Source organism: Excalfactoria chinensis, chromosome 5 (genome assembly GCF_039878825.1).
Source record: "Excalfactoria chinensis isolate bCotChi1 chromosome 5, bCotChi1.hap2, whole genome shotgun sequence".
NCBI classification, from domain to species: Eukaryota; Metazoa; Chordata; class Aves; order Galliformes; family Phasianidae; genus Excalfactoria; species Excalfactoria chinensis.
In genome coordinates, this window is record NC_092829.1 from 55,591,455 (window position 1) to 55,617,529 (window position 26,075).

The 26,075-nt window shown below is 37.7% G+C and overlaps 1 protein-coding gene across 7 annotated transcripts in view; it reads right to left on the bottom strand.

Moving 5' to 3' along the window:
- The window catches only part of LUZP2 (leucine zipper protein 2), a 148,160-nt gene that overhangs the window by 22,316 nt on the left and 99,769 nt on the right, over positions 1–26,075 (bottom strand). For all 7 annotated transcript variants that reach the window (XM_072337226.1, XM_072337224.1, XM_072337225.1 and 4 more), the window contains 4 exons: positions 25,660–25,741; positions 20,208–20,270; positions 9,101–9,163; positions 7,707–7,769 (listed from right to left, as the gene is read on the bottom strand). In XM_072337226.1, coding sequence (XP_072193327.1) covers positions 7,707–7,769; positions 9,101–9,163; positions 20,208–20,270; positions 25,660–25,741 — 271 coding nt within the window. The remainder of the gene's footprint in view (positions 1–7,706; positions 7,770–9,100; positions 9,164–20,207; positions 20,271–25,659; positions 25,742–26,075) is intronic.

Genomic DNA, 26,075 nt, shown 5'->3' on the forward strand with positions numbered 1-26,075 from the left:
CTCCCAGTTTGTTTCTCTACATTCTACCCTTGAGATACAAAAGGAAAAGTCATGGGAATAGCAAGGTATGCAGCTACACAGTAAGAAAGTGGAGAGTTGTGCATTTGAAGTCAGCATCACGCACCCAAGCCCACATGTGGGAGGACTGCATGCTTTTACACGGCTCTATGCTATTTGCCTGCAGGGTCCTTCAGGAGGAGATACCTCAAGAGATGTCATTGTTCAACATTAGGCATAGGCTGTAGTGGCTGATAAAATTACTAAAGTCTGCCAGTATTTTCCTGGTTGTGTAAAGAACTACTTAGTCACATTTTACAGCAGGATTACATCTCTATCTGTGGATTAATCAGAGCAGTCACACTTTCAATAGTCAAAAACCTGTACAATGAGACAATCTTGCTTCAAAGCAGAAATTGCTTGCTCAGATGAAAGGAAGTTCCTTGTGAATGCATTCCGTAATTCCCACTGTATCCCATTTGTTACAGCTGATACAAGTCATGGTCTCACACACAAAAGAGAATGGACTGCTGGCTTGGCTTATAAGCATGCAGCAGAGCAGCCAATATTGAAAGAGTCCTTTGATCTCACTTCCTGCAGTTTAAGTGGAGTAACCACACTGGCTGTTCAGAAAAAAAAAGGTAATTTCTGTGTAGGAATTTTCTTTGAGTTAAGCAACATTTATGGTTGCTACTAAATACAGCACATAACACTGCCAATAAGCTCTTTGTTTCCAAGACAGAAAATAAAATGTGGCTTTTACACAGAGACAGTTCCCATTCAGTACTAGGACTGGGCGAAGTAATTTCTCACATCATTAGCACTGTAATTATTGTTGCATATTAAAGTATTTCTTCCCACTACAGTTAGACAGAAAAACAACATTTGAAAACCAGTATATGTAACTAGATAATTTTCATTGCCAGTAAGAAAGAAATCATACAAAATAGCATTGCTATGATAGATGAGAGGCCAGGATGGCAGCACTGATGGTGTGCATTTACAAAGGCTTAGGATTACATAGAGGATCATGGATAGTCACTTGGTGTAAGCCAGATAGCTTCTCCATTCATCACCATCTGTGAAACACCAGACCTAAAGATGCAAATTCCAGAGTATCTGCTCTTCTTAGGCACATGAATTACTGAGGTGGCTGAAAATCTGGGTAGCTGATATGAAGCAGGTAACCAGAGCTACAGGCATCGGCTGCTTCCTTCAAACCAGGGCACTCTGCCTGCTGAAACATTATTCACTGTTCTCAGTGGAAATCCAGTCACATTAAAATCAAGATTGAAGACAATTCGTTGGTTTCATTCCTGGGTGACTCCTAGTAAAAAGAGTGAAGTAATCTTACATAGAATAATAACATCAAGAGAAACATTTTTTGTTTATGGACAAGCCAGTATGTATTAGTAAAGTCTTCCTATGGGCATCATCCATCAACTCTTATCCTTATTTCTGGCCACACCGTAGTATTTCAATATATTCACTTTATCTGCATCTTTCATGGATATTCATTTTATTTCACAGATTACTGAACCAAAAGGCCGCTGACTAAGCAGGAATCAAGGAATAATACAATGTTGATATTAAAAATGGTTCTGTTTTAGAATGATGAACTGCTCACTCGAAAGTAACGATGACTACTTTATATCTTAGTCCTCAAACAGTAATCAATTCTTTTTCCTAAAGTCTTTCTATCCACGAAGGCTGAACTCTTATTACAATGGTTTCACTGCTGTTTTAATTGAAAACATTTTTAAGGAGCTTGTTCAATTTATGTGGCTTAGGCAGCTTACGAAGTACAAGTGCAAAAATGCCTGCAGGACTACAAGGCCAGTTTTCTGAAGGAGGAAAAGGCCTTTGCAAAGCCTGCTGTGGGAAGACTTCAAAATCGCTTTTCTCTTAGGCATTCTTATAGAATCCAGACCTACTGACAAAACTGAGATAAATCGATTCCTCATCCCCTGAAAGAATTCACTGAGCAATTTCCACCTGTGAAGTGCACCTTTCCAGATGAAAAGGATGTACTTTCCTATGCTCACCATGAATTACATTGCACACAATGCCCATATTTAAATTATTCCAGGCATAGATAATATTACACAAAAAGGGGAGGAAGAAAAAAGGAAAAAAGAGGGTAGGAAGAGAAGACAGGAGGGGAAAAAATGAATTAAAAAGAAAAAAAGGAAATCAAGAAGGGACAAGTATGATTTTAAAGTAGAGAGAAATCCAAAGCGATTTAGAAGAAAAGAATTAAGTCCTTAATTAATGGCGTTTCAAACCATAGAATCACAAAATTACCCAGGTTGGAAAAGACCTTGAAGATCATCAAGTCCAACTGCAGCCTAACCATAGTGCCCTAACTCTAAAAACCCTCAGGTATTTCAGGTACTGGAAGGGGGCGATAAGGTCTCCCAGCTTCCTTAGCCTCTCCTCCTTTAGAGAAGCTGTAGCTTTTGTTGTAATAAAGAGATTTCTTTTTTTCTAACATCTTCCTTGGGATGAACACACCCAGAATAACTTAGGGTCAAGTTTCAGATGAGGTGATCAAATGATCCCTTCTTAATGAGAAAACATGACAGACTAATTGGTATTTAGCAACACATGACGTAGACAGGATATTTTCAACTCAGTTTTATTTTACTAGAGGCTTTAAATAACTGCTTAAAAATAATTTACTGTATAAATTTTCATTCTATAATTTACATTGTCTGAATAGGAAAAATTTTTAATTGGAAACCACTTAACCAGAAAATGGAACAACTGCTTAATTGAATACATTATCCAGTAAGAAGAAATGTGCTTATTCTGTATTTCTGTAAGCGTTATTTGTATCTTAGAAACACACAGATTTGTGCATCTGAATTTTACTGTTTATTGTACATCAGTATTGCAGATGCTAAATGTGACTGAGAATACAACCCTTCTTGGCAGCTATTCCATTTAATTACAGATGCACCTAAAGCCATATATGATGCATGTCCAATCTTTCAGCTTGCCTGGGCCACAGTTTAGAAACTGTCTTGGGTCACATATATGTAGTTTTATGTAAGTAAATTTTACCATGGAAACTACAACAAAGAGCACAGTACCACTGTTTGATGGAGCAATCTCAGCTACAAAACACTATTTTTCAACAGTTACCTGTACCAACCATTAACTATGCATTTTCACCTGCAGTGAACAAGAGCCTGCATGTGCTCATAGGAACCTGCAACAACCGAGGTGACCCACTGTCACCACTGCTTAAGTGTACCCACTTCTTCTCCATGCTCAAACACAAGAAGTGGTTTCAAATTTAAAGAGGGGAGAAAGGTTGAAAGTATGGAAAAAGACTTATACAGTGAGGGTGGTGAGGCATTAGAACAGGCTGCCCAGAGGTGATGGAAGCTCTATCCTCAGAGACATTCAAGGTAAGGGTGGAGGGAGCCCTGATTACCTGATTGAGCTGCAGGTGTCCCAGTTTGCTGCAAGGGAGTTGGGCAAGATAATCTTTAAAGGTCCTTTCCAAATCTAAGATTCTATATAATTATCAAATTCATTTATCAAAAGAGAAAGCATGTCTACATGTTCTTTGCAAATAACTGATCAGTTGAGAAACAAAATTTAACATCCAGTAGTGGGTAACATCACTCTACATATCTAGAAGTATATAAAAGCATTGACTTAATGAAGAAAAAAAATACTTATGTGAATAATCAACAAAAGCTTTTTGATAATAATATGATAATGTTTGGCACTTTGAAAAAAGAAGATAACTAGCAGCTTCAAAGATTGAACTGTGGCAAGCAGCAAAAACAACAGGGTCCTAAACTACGTAGAATAAATCCAATACTCAGCTCAAATGTGGATGAGTCCAATTGCTACAGAGCAGAAGTACCTCAGGGAAGACCCCATATCCCTTCACAATCCAACCTATCAGCCATCCATTTAAAGATGCTGCCTGCATCTTCACTGACACAGAAAAAAACAAACAAAACAAAACAGAACAGTGTGGTAATAAATCAAGTCTACTATTTCCAAACAGCAGAAAATTGAATTCTGTAACAGAAATCAATAGATAAAACAGATGAATTTTCATATAAGAACAGCTTCAAACAGAAATGAAATCTGCAATATACTTCCTCAGACATGAGTACAACTTACAATTTCCCTCCTGTCATTATGATGACTTTGCACAAACAAGGATAGTCCTTGAAGAAAAACACCTATTCTCTAACAAATTGTGAAAATAATAATTATAAATTACCATGCTTCAACAAGAAAAATCAGCTCTTCCCAGCAACGTGATCCTGGCTGTCATACATCACCAGGCATGGCGACTTCAGTGGAAGAGCATTAATTACTGATAAAGCTATAAAGCATTTAACTTTACTGATTGTTTAATTGTACATCTCCCACGTTTAATTACCTTGTATTGCAAATGCTTCAGAAGGGGAATGACATCAATCTTACTATCTGGCTTTCCATAAAATAACGCATACAAATGGAACTACAGCATAAAATGCAAACTACCTTGTAAGTTCCTGGCCTGCAGAGAACCTCAGCTGCACATACAACCACAAATTCACTTGGCCTATTACTCAAAAATCTTTAGTAATGAAAAAACATAGAGACGATCATCCCTAAGCTACAGGTGAAGAAGAGTATTTTGCAACACTTGTAGTCACGATGCATTCTCCTCCTAACACAAAGGCATTCTCTACAAGAGCACAAATCATAGTTCCAAACAATTACTCAAAATCTTACTACTGGGGTTGTCACCCAAGGCTCGGGGCCAATCCCACAGGATATCTGCGACACTATATTATTAAAGCCTTACTCTCCACTGCCACTTCAGGGCATTGTAAATGGGCACAGGAAACATGTTCAGATGAGAAGTCAATAGTTAAAGAGCTCACTCAAAAGAAAGCAAACCAAAACAAGCAGTTGAATGTTTTGTATTACATTACGTTCACAGCAGCAATTTGTTCCACTTCTCCTAAGCAACATTTCTATATATAAATATCTTCACAATTCTACCAAAGCAAGCATCAGTTCCGTAAGCACAGACTGCAGAGCTCCTCCATATCCTCTAGTATATCCAAGTACTATCCAGGTATGCATCCTTCCACTGAGCAGCAATCAAAAGCTCGCAACATTCAGAGCTACACAGAGAATACAATTCACCAAATAATCATTCCCCAGTAAAGCAGGCAGGAAAGCATAAGGTGTAATAGAATAGGATCCCAGTGGGAGGGGGAAAGAGTAGAAGTCCTCTAACATATCAGGAACCAGGAAATCAGTTTCATGCTGTTCATAGACAGAAGGCTATCCGTCCATTGCTTTGATCACAAAGCATTAGAGCTTCACAAAACAGCCATAATAGCATAGGATCTATTCAGCTGGTATCAAAGCAACCAGATACCAAATGAAAAAGCACCTGCTCTTGTTCTAATTTTGTAATCTCTCTCAGATCAGGATGATTTTTGACAAACTTCGCACTCCTCTTTTACCACACGGCTTCCATTCCACGCGTCTTCAGAGATTAAATAAATACAAGCTAGCAAATGGAATCTTCTCTTTCCCACATCCTCCACAGCTACTTAAGAAGATGACATAAGGGGTTTTTTGTTCTACTTTCTAAGTGAAATTGTATGTAGTCAGGAAAATGGCCAACCAAGATATTCCTGGCTGCAAAAGGATTTATCAAATGAGAAAATCAGTTATCTATCAGAGACAGAACTGAAGAGTGGAGAGATGTTTCAGACATTTGCATACAAAACCTCTCATGAGACAGGACTACAGAATTGTTTTCACAATTCATTAATAACATTCATCTGATGTTCTCAAAGAGCTTTTAAATCAATCAGCTCATAGTCTCCCCAAAGAGCAAGTAAATATTTTCCCTATTTTACAAGTCAGAGCCCTGAGAACAGAATTCACCGTGACCAACCTGGGACACGCTTTGTATCTGGTAGCTCAGTATTCCCTCATATGCCTTCCAGAAGAAATTTGGTATTGAGTTGAGTTACTTTGTAAGTAACTCTACCTCTAAGCACTTTGACAATGACCACTTATCTCCATCTTTTGTGCAGGGAATATAAGCACTACTCAATTGCAAACTCCAGTCACGTGACCTCAATTTTTATTGGGCATGACTTCTCCTCCCTTGTGTTAACATGGACTTGATGTCCTCCAGAGAAAAGTGTGTTCACTCCACCCTTCCCACTATCTTTCTTTTTTCTTTAGTGAACTATATAGACTGACTACTTACTTAGTTTGTATATCCAACAGGCATTTCTTCTCTCTATATATATGTAATTTTGTTTCCCCTGATTCATCAGTTCTAGTAGGGATACCTCAGAACATCACTGGAATTTGGATCCAGAGACCTAAGCTTATTACAAACTTCTAACTCCATTCCAAATGCTGATAATAAATTTACTTTGCTGTGGATGTCAAAGGAAAAAGGCTATCTACCTGTATTCTGCTGTTCAGTTAGAAAGGTGAAAAATACACTAAAGAACCTATGGAGTAGGGCAACAGATTTTGGTCACCAGCAAGGAACTAGAGCATTGCTTTATCTGATATTCATAAACTATTTTCCATTCATCTTGCCTATTTATATATTTATGTAAATATATAAATGATATATTTATAAAGATTTCAAATTTATAAAGATATCAAATACTATTTTAGGCTTTGAAGCTTCTCTTCTTTGTCCTAGAAATCGATACAATAAAAACCACTGTCCCAGTTAGAGTGATCTGCAAAAAAATTAAATCCACAAAAATCCACAGCATTTCTGAAATTACTTGATGGCATTAAAACTGACTTTCGTCTTTTGAGTTCTTTTCAGAATAGACAGCATTAAAAGATTCCTTAAAACTAATGAAGGCACTTATAATACTCTGTCATGGTTTTGTGCTGTCAATATTCTACATCATGACATCATGTGCGGTATGAACTGTTTTGGTGGTATAAGAAAGTGTAATAGAGGGTATGTGGAAGTGTAACAGAGGGTATGCGGAAGTGTAATAGAGGGTATGTGGAAGTGTAACAGGGTATGTGGAAGTGTAACAGAGGGTATGTGGAAGTGTAATAGAGGGTATGTGGAAGTGTAATAGAGGGTATGTGGAAGTGTAACAGAGGGTATGTGGAAGTGTAACAGAGGGTATGCGGAAGTGTGGAAGGTTCATGCTCCAGATCTATGGAATGGCAGCATCCCGAGTACTCAGCCCTTGGAGGAAACTACATATCCCAGGGGACAACGCGGCCAGAGATGAATCACCAGAGGAGGAGGACACACATATAATCTCGCTCCCAGGCTGGAACGTCCCTCTTTTCGCCCTGTCTATCGCTTTGGAGCGCTCCATCCCTGCTGTCTCGCTCTATCAGCAACGTTCCAGCCTGTCGCCTAGAGATTGCAGTAGGCCCCCGGTTCTCCGGGACTCTTTTTTCTCTCTTTTTTTTTTCTCTGCCTTGTTTGATATAGTAGTTGTAGTTATATTGTATCATATTGTGTCTCGTATTTAGTAAAATAAGTTCTTTTCCTTAGATTGCTGCCGTTGTTTTTGTTCATTTCCCCTTCTAGGGGCAGCAGCCTCTATCACGGATAAATCTAGATAACCCGATTACATTATAATTATAAACCATGACATACTCTCGGATTACTTCAGCTTGATAGCAACTCTAGTATCTAAACTGTGTTGAAGTAAACTCACCTTAAAAATCAAATCTTTTTTCCCGTAACGAAGTTCTTTCAGCTGGGCTTGGATCTTTTTTGACTGAAATAGGGAGGAGAATAGAATCAGTGTTTGCAAGTCATTAAAATACTAGCTTTTAAAACCAGAATAAAAATATCAAGTTCTGACAGCACGAAAGCAAAACTTGAAGCACCACCTTCAAAACAACTTTCAACGCAGATAAAAACTGTTTGAATCATAGAATGATAAAGGCTGCCAAGACCACTAAGATCATCTAGTCCAACCATCAGCCCATCATCACCATGCCCACGAAACACATCACTCAGTGCACACAGTCTTGGGGAGTAAAATGAAGCATGATCTTCCTGGTAGGCAAGTCTACCCGTGAAAGATCTTTGATTAAAAGAATATTAATTTCACATATTTATTAGCTTTGATGTATAGAACTCACTTAAAGAGTAACAAATAAACTGTATCTCTCCAGCTTGCACCACTTAAATCAGGCAAAACAACAACAGAGATGGTCCTGTAGCATCTCCGCTTATTCTCATGACCCACTTTAAATTCATATATTTACCACAGTGATTCATCAAGTCTAAAGGTTTCTTAAGGCTCACATCTGCTTTGGATTTCTCAGAGTGTCTGCAGATCTTCAGTGAGGCTAATCAGCTAGTACAAGTCTCTGCTTTGACCTCATACGTTTTGCAGTTTATGGTTAAAAGTCTTAGAAGAAACCACAACCAACCTTAACAATGAAAATTTCAGTAAAGAAGTGTTATGTTTCTGTTCAATCCTGATTCTTAATTGTGCAGTTGAAATCTGTGTGAGAAGTCATATTCATATACAGTTAACAACCACTCCCATGAAAAGGTAAATAACCAAAGGAATGCTCCAATGAATACAGTTACTTGGGCATGTAGGTGTTTGAAATAATGGGGGGGTTGCATCATCAGGTAACTTTGCTAGTGTTTCTGTAGAGGGAATGTTTTATAACATGACACTTTTTCCTTGAAATAATGAAACATTATACCAGTAGTATTAAACCTTTCGTGTCACTACAAATTACTTTAAGAAGGCATTTAGCTACTCCTGTCTTATTCCTGGCATGAAAGAGCAGGGAAAGGAAATCAGTTTAACATATGTTATAGACAACAATGTATACTTACAGAGCTACACGTACATAAAATAACCATTCCCAAATTATACTGTATAGGCCTAACACTTGAGTTTGCAGACTGCTAACGTATTTGAGTTGCCTCTAGTGAAGTCACAAATGAGCTCAGATGAGTACTTTATAAACACTCATCACACGCGCTCAATATATCATCTATGCCAGAACATCAGTACAAAAGAGTATGACACAAAGCTCCTTTGGATGTGTTAAGTATAGAATAGAGAGGAACCTTCCTTACCTCTTCTGCGTGAATACCACAAAGCTTGTTCCCTGACAGGAGCTTGTTTTTGAGGCTTTTGTTCTAAGGAAGAAAAAAAAAAAAAAGTTGTTTTATTACTGAGACTTACAGGCATTTCGAGTGATCTTTTGAATATTTTATCAACCTGGTTTTATTCTATACATGAACAACACCTTCAAGTGACTGGAAAAGACAAATATAACAAAAGACAGTAGCTGCACCAAGGTGCAGCAACTTCTCTTAAGAAGTGCATGGGAACTTTTGCTTAAACTTCCAAATTTAAAAGGGCAAGCAATCAAAATCCTTTAAGGGCCAACTTACTCTGAGTGTGTAAGTATGGGAGCACTGGGCACAGTGCTGCAGAAAAATCCTTTCAAGATGACATGCACATCCACATCTCTGTGATGCAAAACAAAAATCCTTTTGGGCATTACTTGGAATAAGACAATCCGAACTCTGCCTCACACACATAAAAAATGATGTGCAAAAGGCTTCATGTGAACTGAAGGAGAGCAAATGTTCTCATAAGCCTCACATCTGAATGAATTTTGTTCTGTGAAAAGAATGTGGTACCTCCAAAGGAGCATCTTCTTGCTCTAACCGCTGCTGAAACACGGGTCTAGATTCTACACTAAGGAAGCTAGATAGCAGATGCTAGGTGATCAAAAGTAAACTAAAGAAAACTCCTCAAAAGATGAAGTACATTCAGCACAGCTATTTCACACAAGGGGTAAATACAAAGAGATTATACTGTAACGTAATCACACAGTAGATGAAACTGGACCCACATAAACAGTCAACATTGTCTCTCAGGCTGATGGACAAACAGTTGTGCCAAAGGCACTATCTCCTTAGGAAAGTGCACTTAAGTAACCTAGAAATTCAGATCATCACTATGTTTTGTTAAACTGCATCCATTATTCTCCAATTTCCCTACAGTCTGTCAGTGGTTCTAAGGTTCACTCCCTTCTCTTCCTTTGGCCAAGTGAAAGGTACCTTAAGAAATACTTCTATTAATACTATTCAAGTATTCATAATTAACTTCTATACACACATTTTTGCAGAGGCCCCATATTAACTAAAGACATGATTGGAAGGAAGGAAATCATCCAGAGGGACCTGGACTGGCTGGAGAAGGGGGCCCATGAAAACCTAATGAGGTTTAATAAGGTCAAGTACAGGCATTTAAAGGTCAGAGTTACTAGGAACATAAAAATTTGGAGCTTGCCAGAGGGAGCTGACAACTTCTGTTAAACACTGGAGTGTTGTGTTGTTTTTTTTATTACTTAGGAAACTACATATCACTACTAAGCGTAGCTCTGCCTCCTGACAAATATTGATTGTTATTACAGCAAAACAAGAAGTACACTGTATGAATCCTTCTTTGTTTTCTTGACTTGCTTTTTGAGGCATTTCTTGCTATAAGACTCTGACTTATCATATATGACTTATAATATCTGACAGGATATGAGAGGTGGGTGTTGCCATGTGGCAACCAACATCATTGTGTGGACGATTTTACACTTGAAAGCATTTATTTGGAGCTGTTTGCGTTCAGAAGAGTGCACTCAGGACTGTTTACTGGTGGAAGATATGACCAAGTAACTCCAGCTTGCTATGGGAGATTGGGGGATGATACCATTGTATACTGTCTAGGCAAGATACAAGTTAGCACACCTACAGTAATGTTAGGATATTCCAGAATTTTCTACAATATTATTTTACATTCAAACATACTACTTAAATGCTATCACCAGTACAACAAGATCTGAAAGGTGAGACTTCTTGCACGGATGGGGTTCACATCATGAAGCCATGCAACGCTGGCTCAGTCTCTGAAACAGATGCAATACAACCGGGCTCACTTTTACCTATGCCTTGTTACAAAAATCAAGGTAGCAATCTACCACCCTAAGTTACGTGAAGCAAAAACAATAAACCACAAAGAATCCAGCTGGTGTGAGATCTTCCTGGCATTGAAGTAGCCAGGTTGCACTGGCATGGTGACTGGGCTCCCTGTAACCCATGTGCAATAGCAGGATTTAATTCAGAGGACAACACTGATATTTTGTGAATCATTAACACTATTCCTTCCTGAATCATCATACAAAATTGTTTTTGCTAGGATTCTTCCTCTTGGCAAGGAAGAAGAATACCCTAATTTCAATTGGACTATGCTTTCAGGATCCCCCAAAATGGTTGCTCTTAATTTAGTAAGGTAAAACAATATATGATACAGATAGATCATACTGAACTTTCAAGGGCCATAATGAAAATCATTCTAAAGTTAAACTTAATTGCTTTATAGGAGCAAATACCACAAATATAATATTTCCAGGAAAAGAAAAAAGTAAAAAATAATATACTTCTGTGAAACTCTGACTTCAGGATACTAAGGACCACCAATGACAGATGCAAGAAAGAAACCAAGGCTGTAGACAAGACAAATTTTTCCAGCATCTATAAGTGAGCCTAAGCATTCAAGAGACAGAAGTCATCCTTTTGCCAAGAACATTTGGAATGGGTCTCTACATGGTCATCTGTGAATGAGCTCACACCTGTATGGTTGAAATAGTAAAAGTATAGTGTACAGTTGGAATAATAAAAATATAGTTGGAAATAGATAGCCAGAGGGTATCTAAGGAAAAGGACTCACCAACTTTGAGTCTCAGTCTAGTCAATATTCAGCAGCTCACATGTGCCTCAGACTGGGGAAGCAAGAACTGTTGTGTTGCCTTCTCACTAAGACTATGGAAGACCTAAGCTTGGCTCTTTTCTTGCCAACCACAGACTCAAAATCCACACAATCACCTGTTCAAAGGGGTGCTTTAATCCCCAATTTTTTGTTATTTTAGGGCTGTGGAAGACCAAGTATTTCAGCAGCTATTAGTATTTTCAATGTTATTCTTCAAAGCTAAGCGTTAAAATGTTTGCTCAAGAGAGCAATACTGACAGTCAGCAGATTTCCCATTAATGCTTGTCTTGAAGATGTAAAAATGTAATCTACCCAACCCGATGATATCAAAGAGTATATTGGTCTGTCAGTCATAGGTAAGTAATCTAAGTCACATATCTGCCCTGTAAATTTATTAACTTTTATACTCACATACTTCTCAGAAATAGCTTGAAGCTCTGTCTTCAGGTCAGACAAATTGCAGTTCTTAGGAATGCTTCTCAAAACAGCAGCTGAATACATATAGTATGTTTTAAAATGGTGTGGTTTTACCTATAACACACGTTTCAGTGCATCTTAACCCAGCTGGGCTTTCAGAGGAGCAGTCTTTAATGACGTTACTGCTCAATCACAGTGTGTCTTGGAATCCATAATTATTTCTCCAATCCAAGATCCACATCCACCATAAAGATGTGCAAATGCAAATTCCCTCACATTCAAGACTGTAATTCATAGGTGGAGATGCTCAAATTTCTGGTGTGACTGACTGTTCTGAAATGCCAACAGCCAACACTTCCCCAGGCGTGGGAGAAAGAAGATAAATTCATTACCTTACTGAGAACCATATATAGGTTTTTAAAGAGAAACATTATGTTCATATATGGTCTAGGAACCAAGATAGGATTAAGATGACTTTTAAGTGGCCTAAGCTGAGGCTATGGCTGAAAGAAATGGTTGAAGCGGAATGAATAAACTGCTGTAGATCAAACAAAACAGAACCGAGGGAGGAAGAAAGGTAAATCCTTGCTGATGCATTTTCAACTCCCTTCTGCTTGTTGTGGGTTTAACTAGATTGTGTGGTTATTTCAAGGTCAGAGGAAAAAAACTGATTTATGTATCTATTTAGTTTTGGAGTCAGCAGTCACCTAATATGAGAAAGCATAATCACAGATCACCTCTGGTCTAATTCTCATGCTGGCTTTAATACATGCCAATAGGTAACGTCACATTTTTACCAGTCTCCTCCTAACAATATGTTTCACAATCCAATAACATCTGCATTATGTTTTTCCTGCTCAAAATTTGAGCTCAGTATTTGTTCAAAGGAGACTCTGTCAAATGCAACAGTAGTTGACATGGGATGGAGCCACGTGCAATAAACAAGAACACAGTAACATTTCCATCTATTTACTATCAGTCATTTACATTTAGTAATTTCATCAGGTAAAACAGACAGACAAGTTCCATCTTTTTAGAAGGACAGCTATTAACAGTTTAATTTGCTGCTGGTGATAACTTAAAGGAGATAGATATGCATTTATTTAAAGAATTTGTTACAAGAATACGCATTTATTCCCTTAGTTTGAGATCTTGGTTGTTTAAAACGTGTCGTTGTAAATTTTGGCTTGGATCAATAGTTTGTTACCAAGCTACACCCATTGTAGGTGAAGTTCAGATAAAACCAAGATGAATCAACTGTAGGCTAACACCCACACCCTGTCTGTGTTTTCTCTGACTGCTCATAACACAGCTATGAGATGTGACTTAGGTAGTGCCAGCCTAGCTACCTTGCAGTCTCCTCTTGAGCATGATGAAGTGCCAATCTCTTCTACAGCTTGCTGGTTAGACAAAAGAGAAGCCACAATTAGACACCTAGAGAGCTGATTATGCTAACTAGCACTCCCCTGGAAGAAATATATTTTTTTTGCTGACAGCAAATCATGAATCAGAAGAGATGAAGAGAATAATGTTATATAAAGACAAGCATACGAAAAACTCCACAGCTGCAACTTATCTTTCTTGCACTCAATTACATCCTAACAATGACAAACCAAGCCTACATCTAGTTGGTCAGCTTTGCTGCTGAAGGAGCATACGTGCTACAAAGCCCTGTTTCATCTGACACACATTAGCAAAGACATCAGCTGCAGTCATAGTGCTGGATATTCCTAGGTCCTGATGTCACTAGTATACAAGGCAGCTGCCTGTCAGAACTCAGAAGTAGAAGACATTTCAGGCTGGGTAAAAACTCATGTTAGTTCTTTCCCTGCGGAACTGTGACATTCAGCTTACAGCTCTATGTTTTGCAACATCGTTCTGTATTGCTTCCATAAATTAACTTGTGTAACATATAAACTATTTTATAGGCTTGTTTTTATAGGCCAGCTATTACAAAACAATTACCAGTGGAATCCAGCCATGGAAAACTCATACAAAACAACCTGCAGCATGAGTAAAGCAGGTGAAGAGGAACCACCATCTGAACCACCGCCATCAAATCTGCAGCACATGTATCTGTCTCAGGGGCAACACTGATATCACAGCTTTATCAGGTTAGAAACATCTGAGTACTTTAGGGAGGCTGATGCAAAGCTCAACAGATCAAATTGAATCTAACTGTTCAAAAAACCCACTAACTTCTGTTGGGACTTGAGGCCTGAAAGTAGAAGAGTTATAAAGATGAAGATAGTATCAGTGGTTTATAAACAGTATTTATTTGACGCCAGTGTTTGTAGCTGGTATTTGTGGAATCAATAAATTTGTGTGCTTCAAGACACTGTTGAATTTACACAAAATAAAAGGCTGCAAGCTTTTATAAAGACATGCCTCTCAATCTCAGCTACTTGCTAGACAGTAAAAGTGATCTTCCTTCAAGCAGATCACCTTGAATTTTCCCTGGAAACACGGTCCTGCATATGAGCTCACAAAGACCAACAGTTGTCCCCATTACATCACTGCTTGCCCCTGTCTGGCTCCCCTTATCACATTTGCAAGTAATAGTTACATTGCAATAAAGAAATAAAACTATTTCCAAGTCAAGTGAGCAAAACAAAGTATTCATAATAAAACTTATACAAAAATATGAACTAGATTTAGAAATACACACTATAATCCATCACTAACAGTAAAAGAAAAATGGCACCAAAGGTTAGAAAAGGTTAGGTTTTAATTTTGTTCCTTTTCATAACTGCAGGACCATTTCCAATTGTACTTAAAGAACGAGAATGACTAAAAGGAAATAATTTTCCAGAAGGAAAAAAATGTGGGACATTTAATTATTGTAAACAATTAATTTCAAATTATGGAGTAATTTTTACATCATTTATCGAGCTTAAACCACCATAAAAATTGGGCATTCTTTTATAGCACATTAACCATGAAATCTTTAGCATGCCAAGTGCTACTGAACGGATGGTTTTTCACATTGCAAATGATCTGTGCAGAGAACACAAGCAGGAGGAAGCAATGCCAGGCAAACACTATGAACTGCACATGCACATTTGACTGTTTCGGATGTAAATAACTTGGGGCTTTTCCCAAATGATAAAAGAAGAGCTGGCAATGGTCACTAGGAATCTGAATCAAGAGAAAATGAGTTACAGTGTGCTTTCCACCTAAGCAAGCATTCCGGTGGACAGCAATGATATAAGACTGCTATAGTTTGGATATCAAACCACAATCTGCTTTTGCTGGTTGTAATGTCGGAAAGCTCAATATATTCTATTTTTTCTCAACAGGTTCTTTTCCCAGGTGTTTATACAGACTGGGTTCACCCTTAGACAAGTGCAACACCCTAAACTTGGTGAACCTCATTAGGATTTCATGGGCCCACTTCTGAAGCCTGTCCAGGTCCCTCTGGATGGCTTCCTTTCCCTCCAGTGTACTGACTGCACCACTCAGTTTGGTGTGGTCTTCAAACGTGCTGAGGGTGCCCTCAATGCCATCATCTGAATGCCCCTTACTGGACTGATCCCTGATTTTCACCCATAAGCTCTCAGCCTGGTTGTAGTTGTTACTCAGATGCAACTCTTTGCAATCTGTTTAACTTCCCAACATAGAGGGAAACTTCCCATCCCTTCCTGCCCTGCCTATCTCATCTGAAGAGCCTGTAAGCCTTCAGAGTATTATTCAACAGCATGATCATAAAGAAAAATGCAAACACTAAGTCTTCTCCCTCAAAATCAATGGCAATTTTTTTTTTTTTTTTATGTCATAGCATAACATGATTAGTTTTGGGGATTTCTGCCTTTATAATTATACTCTAAAAAATACTGCGTACTGTTTTCAGAGGCAAAGAATAGTTTGGCACTAATTATTCTGATTTTTTTATTCCATTATCAATGGATGTCCTGTTCTGAAATGACATGTCATTGTTACTCTTCTCAGCAGGTAATTTTAACATCATGGTGCTAAAGGTCAGCTTCTCCACTCATCTGCATCACAAGGACAAAGAGGATCAATACATTTATTTCCCAATTTGACTGATTAAACTGCATTTCCAACTTCTCATTTTCTGTACAAATCACACTGAAAAAATTTCAGTCAGTCATTAATTCAGGGAAGGAAAAAGGATATATTTATTTTTTAACCTTCTAATAAAGATTCAAAGGCCCTTAGCTGCCTGCTGTCAGAAACTGCTTCTGTATTCTCCCTGTTTATGTAAGTTTTCCTCGGTGGTGCTGCTACCTCTGATACTTATGGATGATTTCTTCTGAATTGGAAAGCCTATATAGTATCCAAAGAAGAAATGAGGCTTGATTCACCTTCGTTCTACATGGGAACAGATTTTTGTACTTAGAAAACTCCCAGGATAAGAGATAATTTTATCTCCAGAATACAAAGACAGAAGAAATATAACGTCCTCCTTTATAGAATAGTGCGAAGTGTCAAAGCCTTAAAGTTTCATTCCTGCTTTACTACGAGAACACATTTTTTTTTCTCCCCACCATCTTTCAGTGCAGTTCAATTGAATTCACCCTGAACAGCACAAAATTCTCAATAGATCAGGGACATCAAACTGCCTTGACTTAACTTTCTATTAGCGTAGCTATGCACAGAAAGACTGAAGAAATTACTGTTTTAGGATGATTTACATGACACTAAAGCTATAACCACAGTTTATATATGAATAGTACCAAACCATCGTTTACAAGGTACTGATTTGAAACAATGCTTCTTAGCAGAAAGAACATACATTACTAGGAGCTACTGTCAAATTCATTTTCCGCTCCTGGTTTACTTTGTACTGCCTGTACTGCTTGGTCTTTTATGTAATCCATGTTTTTCAAAATACTGTCACAGCCTAAACAGCCAATAAATATACTGCCCAATATAAACCACTGTGCCAGCTTAATAAATACATGGGATTATGGTAAAACAGTACATGTAAAGACATCAACATACTTCAATGTAGGTATACACAGTTATAATAAAAACACCTTGCCCACAGATAATATGTGAAATGGCAGTCATATCTTCTCTACTCACACTGTAATAGCATTATTAAATAAAGGTATTATTTATTTTCTAATACAGATACCTTTTACCTAAGTCTTATATGTGGCAACTGCATTATCTGTGTAACAGAGCTGAATAATGTTTTGGTACTTCTCAGTGCAGAATATAGCTGAATATACCATTAATTACATTTGGGGAGAAATCCTAACTTGCTTATCTCAAGGAAATTACACATAAGCATGCATCAGCTGGAGGTATTACAGATTTATTCAGGAAGCGTTTAAGGACCTCTAACAGGAATTTTTAGACAACACTACACACTGTCTATAGCACTTTTTTTTCCCCCTCCACACAAATGTTGATTTTTATTTATTTATTTAGTCAAAGCCTTGAATAGCTTGAAAATTACATTTCTGTCCATTGGCTTCTCCTCATATGCTACAGCACAGCTGCTACATTCAGCTGGAAAGCTGCTGTTGTCTATTCTTATCTCTGAATTGTCAGGATGAATGGCAGTAGGGTATGGGCTGAAAGGATAGGAAAAAAAACGGGAAATTATTTTTATAGTTACAGGGGAATCTGAGATTGCTGCATTCAATATTTGCCAATACAAATAGAGGGTAAACGCAATATTTGAATGACAGGCAACAGTACCTGTGAATGGAATTCCATTTACACTATGCACCTGTATGAAGATAGAACCTCTACAATTATATGGCAGCACTATCCATTAAACATGCATCATATTTACACTTGCAGTTTTCTTATAAGCATACTGCATACTCAGTGACTGGAGGCAAGGCACAGATAAACAACCTTTCCCCAAGAAACTACAGTTCATTTTGTCAACCTGATTATCAAAATATGAGGTTCCTGTTGAAAAGGCAAATATCAATTAATGAAAATCCTAAAAAACTGTTAGTGAGCATAAAGGGAACTGGCAATGTCAAATAGAGGTTCTACAAATAGCTATTAGGTAGGGATATCTGCTAGTTCCCTTCTCATATACTAACTCATGCACAGAAGGGAGATGCAATTCACTCAAACCAAGTTTTTCCCTAAAGCAAATGTAGTTGACTAAATAACGCATGTTTTGTGATAAGCACCAATCACATAGATGCCCCAAATAACATCTACACAGAAATTCAGAAACTGCTCCATCAGTGGCTCACAGAATGCCTGTGCACCTTCTCTATTTTGTAGTCAAAATGCTTTAGTGAAAACAGAATCACAATGACATGGGACATCAGAGACGTAAATACCTATATATGAGAAATACTCCTAAAACATTTATGATATTATGAATGTCAACTTGCATGCTTTTCCCTGAGCATTTTTCTATTCTCTAAGCATTTTACAAGCTAGAAAAAACATCAGTCTTCACATAGTGTAGTACCTAGAGAGCTCAGTCAGGCTGAAGGTGCACTTAGTGACTGACAATTAAAACACCACGAAAACCATGACTGAAAGAAGCTACACAGCTACTGCTCTGTTTCTAACTGTGTTGGGTTGTTGGTTTTTTTTTTCCCCTCTTATGCATTTTCTTGTGCTGAGATTGGAGGAAATTCATGGCAGACAATACACGCGACTGCTAGTCAAGAGCAATAATGGATACAAGGGTATCAGGGGAGCAAAACCAACATAAAGCCTATGTACAGAACTCAATTTCATGAAGTACTGTGTTAAAAATAAGGCGTATAATAAAAACTTCTGAAAGAAACAGTCAAACAAAACCCATACAAACTGCATAGAAGCTGTTCAGAAACACTGTATCAGAAATGCCCAAAGCCTTGAATAAACCTAACAAAACTAAGATGGCCGCAGGGAACAACCGAGAAATAAAATCTGCTGAGGAAGAGAACAGGAAAAACTATTAAAAGCAGTCAAGTTAAACAGTGAAGTAAAAAGAAATGCAATATACATTGTAGAGATGCTCGGTATCAGGAAAGGGTCTAGAAATTTTATGTACAACTGGTTCACAAACATACACTACAGGGTATATGCACTCATACATCCTCACACTCACAAATCCCAGTGCCTGCAGTGAGGCAGGCTAACAGTCTGCTATCATAGCATTTGGAACTGCCATTGCCACAGGAGATACTGTGATCAATGAACCACACTGAGCATTTCTTTACATTCTTCTAATTTACAAGGTGGGAGCACTGACAATACCTCCGTGCCTCACTCAGAGCGTCAACTGCAACATCACAGCAACTTCTTGGCAGGCCACTGACCTGTATGCATTTCTGATAGAGCAAAACTCATCTCACTGTGGTTACCCTGGAGTTTCACCATGAATTACTTTTTCTTCTGGGTGGAGAATTGAAGCAGTAAATTTAATGACATCCCCATCAACTTATGTTTTGAATCAAAGGAATGCTGAGCACCTTCATTGACCACTCATTTTAGGTAGGTGTGGGGATAGTCAGCCGCTCTGCAGACTGACAAGCACTGGGAAATTTCAAATTGGCAGAATCTAGACTAAGCTCCTCTAAAATACCACTAAATCCAGCCACCCATTCAGCATTTCCAACTTCAGACAGAAGGGTACCCAGAAATCAAGTGTCACTGAGTCACTCCACATTTAAATTGATAAATACTTCTGATGGAAAAAAATAAAAACAACCCATAAACAGAAGAAAACAACACAGTGAAAACTTAATATATTTTTTCTATGTTTTTATTGTTGTTTTTTTTTTTTAATTTCTGAACTAAACTAATAAATCCAAGTTCCAGTTTGTGCTCAGTACTTTTCATAGGATATTTTGAACACTTAACTTGTTGCAGTTTGACCTCCTCAACAACTAAAGCACCAGCACACTACCAACATCATTCACATCCTAAACCCAAAGCAGAGCACCGCACTCACTACAAGGGAAAAAAAACTTTCCCAACCCAAACCAGGACAAAGTCAAATTCTGACATTTCTTTGACTTCACATGTGTATTTGCAACACTTAAGTGTTCCTCTTACCTCGTTTTGGAGGGCACGGATCATTTTGCTCTTCCTTTCCATTTCAGTCTTCAAAAAGTTAATCTACAAGTAGAAAAAAAAAAAAGACAAAACACTGAGTTTCTGAAATGAAACTAATCATAGAATGGCTTAGGTTAGAAGGGATCCAAAGGATCACCATGTTCCAACCCCTCTGCTACAGGTAGGGCCACCACTCTCCAAATCTGGTACCAGACCAGGCTGCTCAGGGCCCCATCCAACCTGATCTCAAACACCTCCAAGAATGGAGCATCCACCAGCTCTCTGAGCAGCCTGTGACAGCACCTCACCACCTTAAACTTTATTTCCTTTTAACCTTATTGAAAGAAAAAAAATACATAAACCATGCCTAGCAACAACATATCTTAGAAAGCTTCTGTTGTTGCACCAACAGGTATACGTTACAGCTCTGAAAAACCAGATTAACTATGAATTGATAGATGTTACTTACTAAGTAACTTAGAACTAAAAGAAAATCACTACACATAACAAAAAGAACCCTACCTTTACTTTAGTACCAGTAGATATAGTGCCTGTTTTACTAACAAAGTACAAGGTGATCCTCAGAGAAGCAAGAACGTGTATAGAAATATTAGCTTATTATTTCTGAACCCTCTAAGATACCAGATCTATTATACCAGTTGTTGGTCCTGAGGAGGTGAGACTGACAATTCCCATCAGACTCACCTGTGGAATGAAGCCTAAATTAAACATGGAAGTGGTTGAATCTGCTCTTTTGTCCTTATTCATTTGCAAGATTTGGCCTCGAAGGTAACACTCTCAATCTTAGTTTATTAAGCAGTTATAAGTGTAATTTTTTTACATACCTAAATTCCATATAGAATGAGTTTTCCTCTAGACTTAAAAAAAATTAATTGGAAAAAGAACATTTTAACTATAACAACTAGCATTAAATGAGCACAGTGCTTTCATCTCCAGGTGCCCATAAGCATCCACTTACAGTTCAATAAATTCTCATTCCTGTATACCCAATGCCCCACTTGTTCTTCTACCCACCTTCAATACAAACACTGCCTATATCCATGGGAAACTACAGTTCACCTGACACTGCCACAGACATGTTAAGAGAGAAGAGAAAAAGGAGGTAGATGTCAATATTTGAGGAAACATTACTGGGCTTGACACAGCTCTTACCAATATCCAAAGATAGATGAGAGAACACCAGCTTAACTTAAGAAAACAAGTCTGTATGGGGTACACGAGACAAATATCAACTGCTCTTTGTTCTTGTTCGACTTTCAGCTATTTCCTACACCAGACTGTCTTTAATCACTAAGTACCTAGCAGTAATTATGAAAACACATAACAAAAATGTATTGGTGATTCTAAGAATGAAATAGTATTTAGCATGGACGCTGCTTCCGTCTCCTGGACACAGACATCCAAGGTACTCAGTGCTTCAGAACTCATAAAGTTCATAAAGGGCAACAGGTTCCATCCAGTAGCCTTTCCTCACTGCAGTGTGTGACCTTGAAATGTTCAAATTAGACATTTCCCCACTGAAATATAAAATGCTTTAGCATATGGCTGTAACCTAATTCTGTGAGACAGATATTAGTTTCTTACCACAGACAAAAGGTGGAGGAACACCAACAAAGTAATTACTATACAGACAAGGCTCAGATATACACTTATTGGTTAGCTCCAGACATCATCTACATTGCTCAGAACTAACAGTTAAGATAGAACTGAAATACATTCATTGACACCATTGACTAAATACACCTAACATACTCAACACTGACTTTCATGGCCTTCACTTCAAACTACTATGTAGAAAATGATTCTAAAAGCCAGAGAAAGTGGTTGAGGCTATGAAACAGAAAATATTCTATCTATTGATTAAAAAGATAAGAGAATAAATTACAAAGCATTCTATGTTTCTGAAAGCAAAGCCAGAAGTATTTTGTATGCTAAGATTCCTTACTTGAACAACCTCTCAATTTTAAGCTGTAATTTAATGAAGAAACGTTTTTGTCATAGAAACATTTATGACTGTTACAAGACCTGTTAGTAAACAAAACATGTTGGAGTGAAATGGACATCCTATCTTTTTATAAGTTTGTAATATATCTTAGGATTCTTGTTTGGTGATAGATATCTATTTCAGAATTTAACCCCAAGTGTTATATCTGTGCTTTATTATGAACATCCTACTGATGTCCAATTAATCATATTGTTTGTGTTGTTTTGTGTTTTTATTTAATAAATTACATGCTGCGGGTTTTTCTGCAGACGTGTTTTCTCCCTCATTTTGGCAGTCTGCACAATAACTATACTGTCAAACAATCCCATCACCATATCTTTCTAAAAACTATTACCGTTATATAAGATAGCAGCAGGAGCAAAAGGAAATGAGAAAGGCAGTCTAAAATTAGTCTACCTATCCTAGTTTCACTATGTTCTTTTTCCTCCTTTCAGTCCCTATGGAAATTCCCCCGCTTCATTCTTCACTGTCTCGCTCATCTAAAGCAGCCCAGCTGGTTTCATACACTTTGATTGAAATTTATAGGAAACGACTCTACAGATCTCAAGGTCACTTCCTAAAATAGCAGCTACTTGCAAAGATACAAGCAGTTAGTACTGAACACAGTCAAATGAACAGCCTAACTTCCAAAAGCTCTCAAGAGTCTGTTAACCTAAGGCAGAAGCAAGAACCAGTACTACCTTACATATTCAAGTTCACTGAGGGAAAAAAAAAAAAAAAAAAAAAAAAGTGAAACAAATGTAATTGCATTGTTTGTTCTCTATTGCTCTGCTAATAGCTTTAAAAATCAGTCTTCCAACCTGCATCCTGTTTCTTTGCTAGCTGAAGAAACAGAATCTTCGCCCTCTAGCATGCACTTTGCTTTTACATAACAGAAACGCAGTTGGACTTGATGATCTTCAAGGTCTTTTCCAACCTGGGTAATTCTATGATTCTATGAAACATCACCATCTCACAGATGTTCCCTGTTGAACAGAAACATTAACATCCATATACATTGCACTACACAAGACGACAAAAGGGCTGTGTGTTTGCAACCCCTCCTTAGTGTTCAGCAGGCATGGTAACAAGAAATGTAACCTTATGCTTATTTACTCAGATTAAAAACCCCAGACTTCATTCAACAAATCATGTAGGATGAAGAGCGCTTAGGCTTGATTAGAATTAAACTCAATTCATAGAACTATAATTAAACTCAAACTAGGCTTGCCTCAAAGTAACACAAGACCTTCTTTCAAAACTTATATTTTCAATTACACAGAATCAGGTGCATACTAACTGTACGCAATAGCATATAATCAACAAGAATATAGACGTATAATTTGACAAGAGAAGCTAGGCTGGTCTTTAGAGAGCACATAACAGGAAATACTATCATGTCGGAAAAAGATAATCAGAAGTAAGTGGAAAATGCTCACTGATGTTGTAGGCTCCAGGAAGTGATCCTTCCCCAGTGGCAGTCAGCCCTTAAATGGGTTCTAGGAGGGGCACAGCCAAGCTCCACCCCTTCTGTCACACCGCTGAATTGCCTTCACCTGTGCTCCCAGGGTGGGCTCATTGCTCACCTCAAGTGGTCAATCAGAGGTTTGTGCCGTGATACAACAGTTCCCATACAGACAGTAATAGTATTTATTTCTATTTCAGTTTCTTATCTGATGACCCCAAAGCACTTCTGGAATATTACTTCAGCCTCATAATTAGCAAATATGTACATTTTACCCCCAGGCATAAGGAAATAAGTGTCACAAACCAAGGATCCATCACAGCCTTCCTTAAAATCAGTGGCCAATTAAGTATTCTATTATTGGCAACTTGAGGAATACAGTTCAAGAATTCAGTTTCTCTAACCACATGGCAACACTCCAAGTTCAGTTCTATTATAAACTCAGGGATTTTTCTACTTCGTGTCTGATTTTTGTTGTTTTTCTTTTGTTTCTGTTTGTTTTCTGTAATGGTTTTATGCTCTTCCAAAGCACTATTTCAGGGGCTGAATTTACGCAAGGCATCAGTGCTCAAGTTAAAAAGACAGCACTGTATCATCAAGAACAGAGCCAATAATCCATTCGCTATAGCTGAGATTTATTTAACCCACAGCTGAGTTCATCTCAAGTCTCAAAATGGAATACAGAGATTAAATGACAAAATACATTTTCCACATTTCATTTGCAGGGCTAGAATTCGCTGAGCCACAAAAGCTAGCAAGAATGTGTCACTGTATCTGTAAAAAGACAATTAAGACAATGTTGGAATAGCCTGTTCAGATTATACATGTAAGAGAGAGAACATGACTTTATTCTTTTATTTCAGGATAATATATCTTAAGGAGAAGATCTTAGAAGTGCAGGTTGTGATTTCTATATGCATTCTGGCCTGACTGTTGAGAAAGATCCAAGTATAAACTATACTTGCTAAGTTCAGTACAGCATACTATTTATTTTTTCCTCTCAAGAACAGAAGAGGGCTTTTATTCTCTCATTAAGCCCACATGTATTAACAATCTAGTAATGACACATTGTGGGAGCCAAAGGAACTGGTAAAACGTTACCTTCATACCTCTGATTTCTGAGTAACAAAGGGAAAGACAGTACATATATCTATTTATAACCCAAGTGCTACATGACCCATATAAATCATAATTCAACACTAGATGGCTATTTATGTTTACCATCGGTGACATCAATGCTCAAGTTCAAATGGAGGGACCTGCATTTGCCTTCCCAGCTCCAGAATCTAGCCAGCTCCTTGCGGAAACTAAACTGTGAAACTAAAAATACATCTACAAAATCTTCTAGCAGATTATTTACAAGCCCAGAATGAGAATTACAGAACACCTGAAGTTTGAAGGCATCTCTGGATATCATCTAGTCAACTTATGTTCATGTCACAAGAATACCACTCACAAGTGTAAGAACACATTCATATTTATATTGAAAAATTAAACGAAGAATGATCCTTCTCCTCTCCCGCAATAGCAAAATTGGCTATTCATGCTTTGAATTAGCACTTTTTTTCTAGTGATAAAGAGATCACCGTCGAATACACTACTATATATACTGTACATCAATCAGTAGCAATTAAATAAATGTCAATGGAAGTATGACAGTGCACTCTGGTACAGGTAAGACATGAGGATCCATAAAGGTATCTCATTGGCATAAGAACTTGGGTCCAAACCTCCAGGATGCTAGGTACATGCTTCTAAAGCTCACAGAAATCAGACCAACATATTAGCTTTTCCAAACATACAAATTTTCTCCACTCCTTCCCTCTGACTCTTAGAGAGTACTACTATACATTTCAAACCTAAGATACTGCTTTTACATGTAAACAAATTTGAGATGATGACAAAATCTCTATGTTAGAAGGAATTTATAAAGGACAGAGGAAAGAAACCAAAAATTGGAAAAGGAACAGAGACTCACTCACAGTAGCCTGCTGCTTTTTTGCTTTCTCAGCTGCCTCATTAAGCTGTTTCTGAAAGGCCTCCTGGAGAGATTTCATTTCTTCCCTAGTTGAAAACACAAAACACAAATTTCATCCCAAGTGTCCATTAAGAATTCAGTTATCAGCTTCAAGAAGAAGTCTGTTTGTTTTTTAATTACAAGAGTAACTGACAGATGTGCTGTATCTGCTAGGTGTCTTACTAATAGAATTAAAATAACCTCATGAACTACAGTGATGGCGCCAGACAAAAATTGCCTGATGGAATTTGGCTACACTTTATGTCCACCAAATAGTGTGTTGTATAGAACATCTGTCAGTGTATACTATCTAGGAAGAGACTGGCCTAAAAATAAAAATAAAAATCAAGGTAATTGGGCTTCTGAAAATATATTGGACTG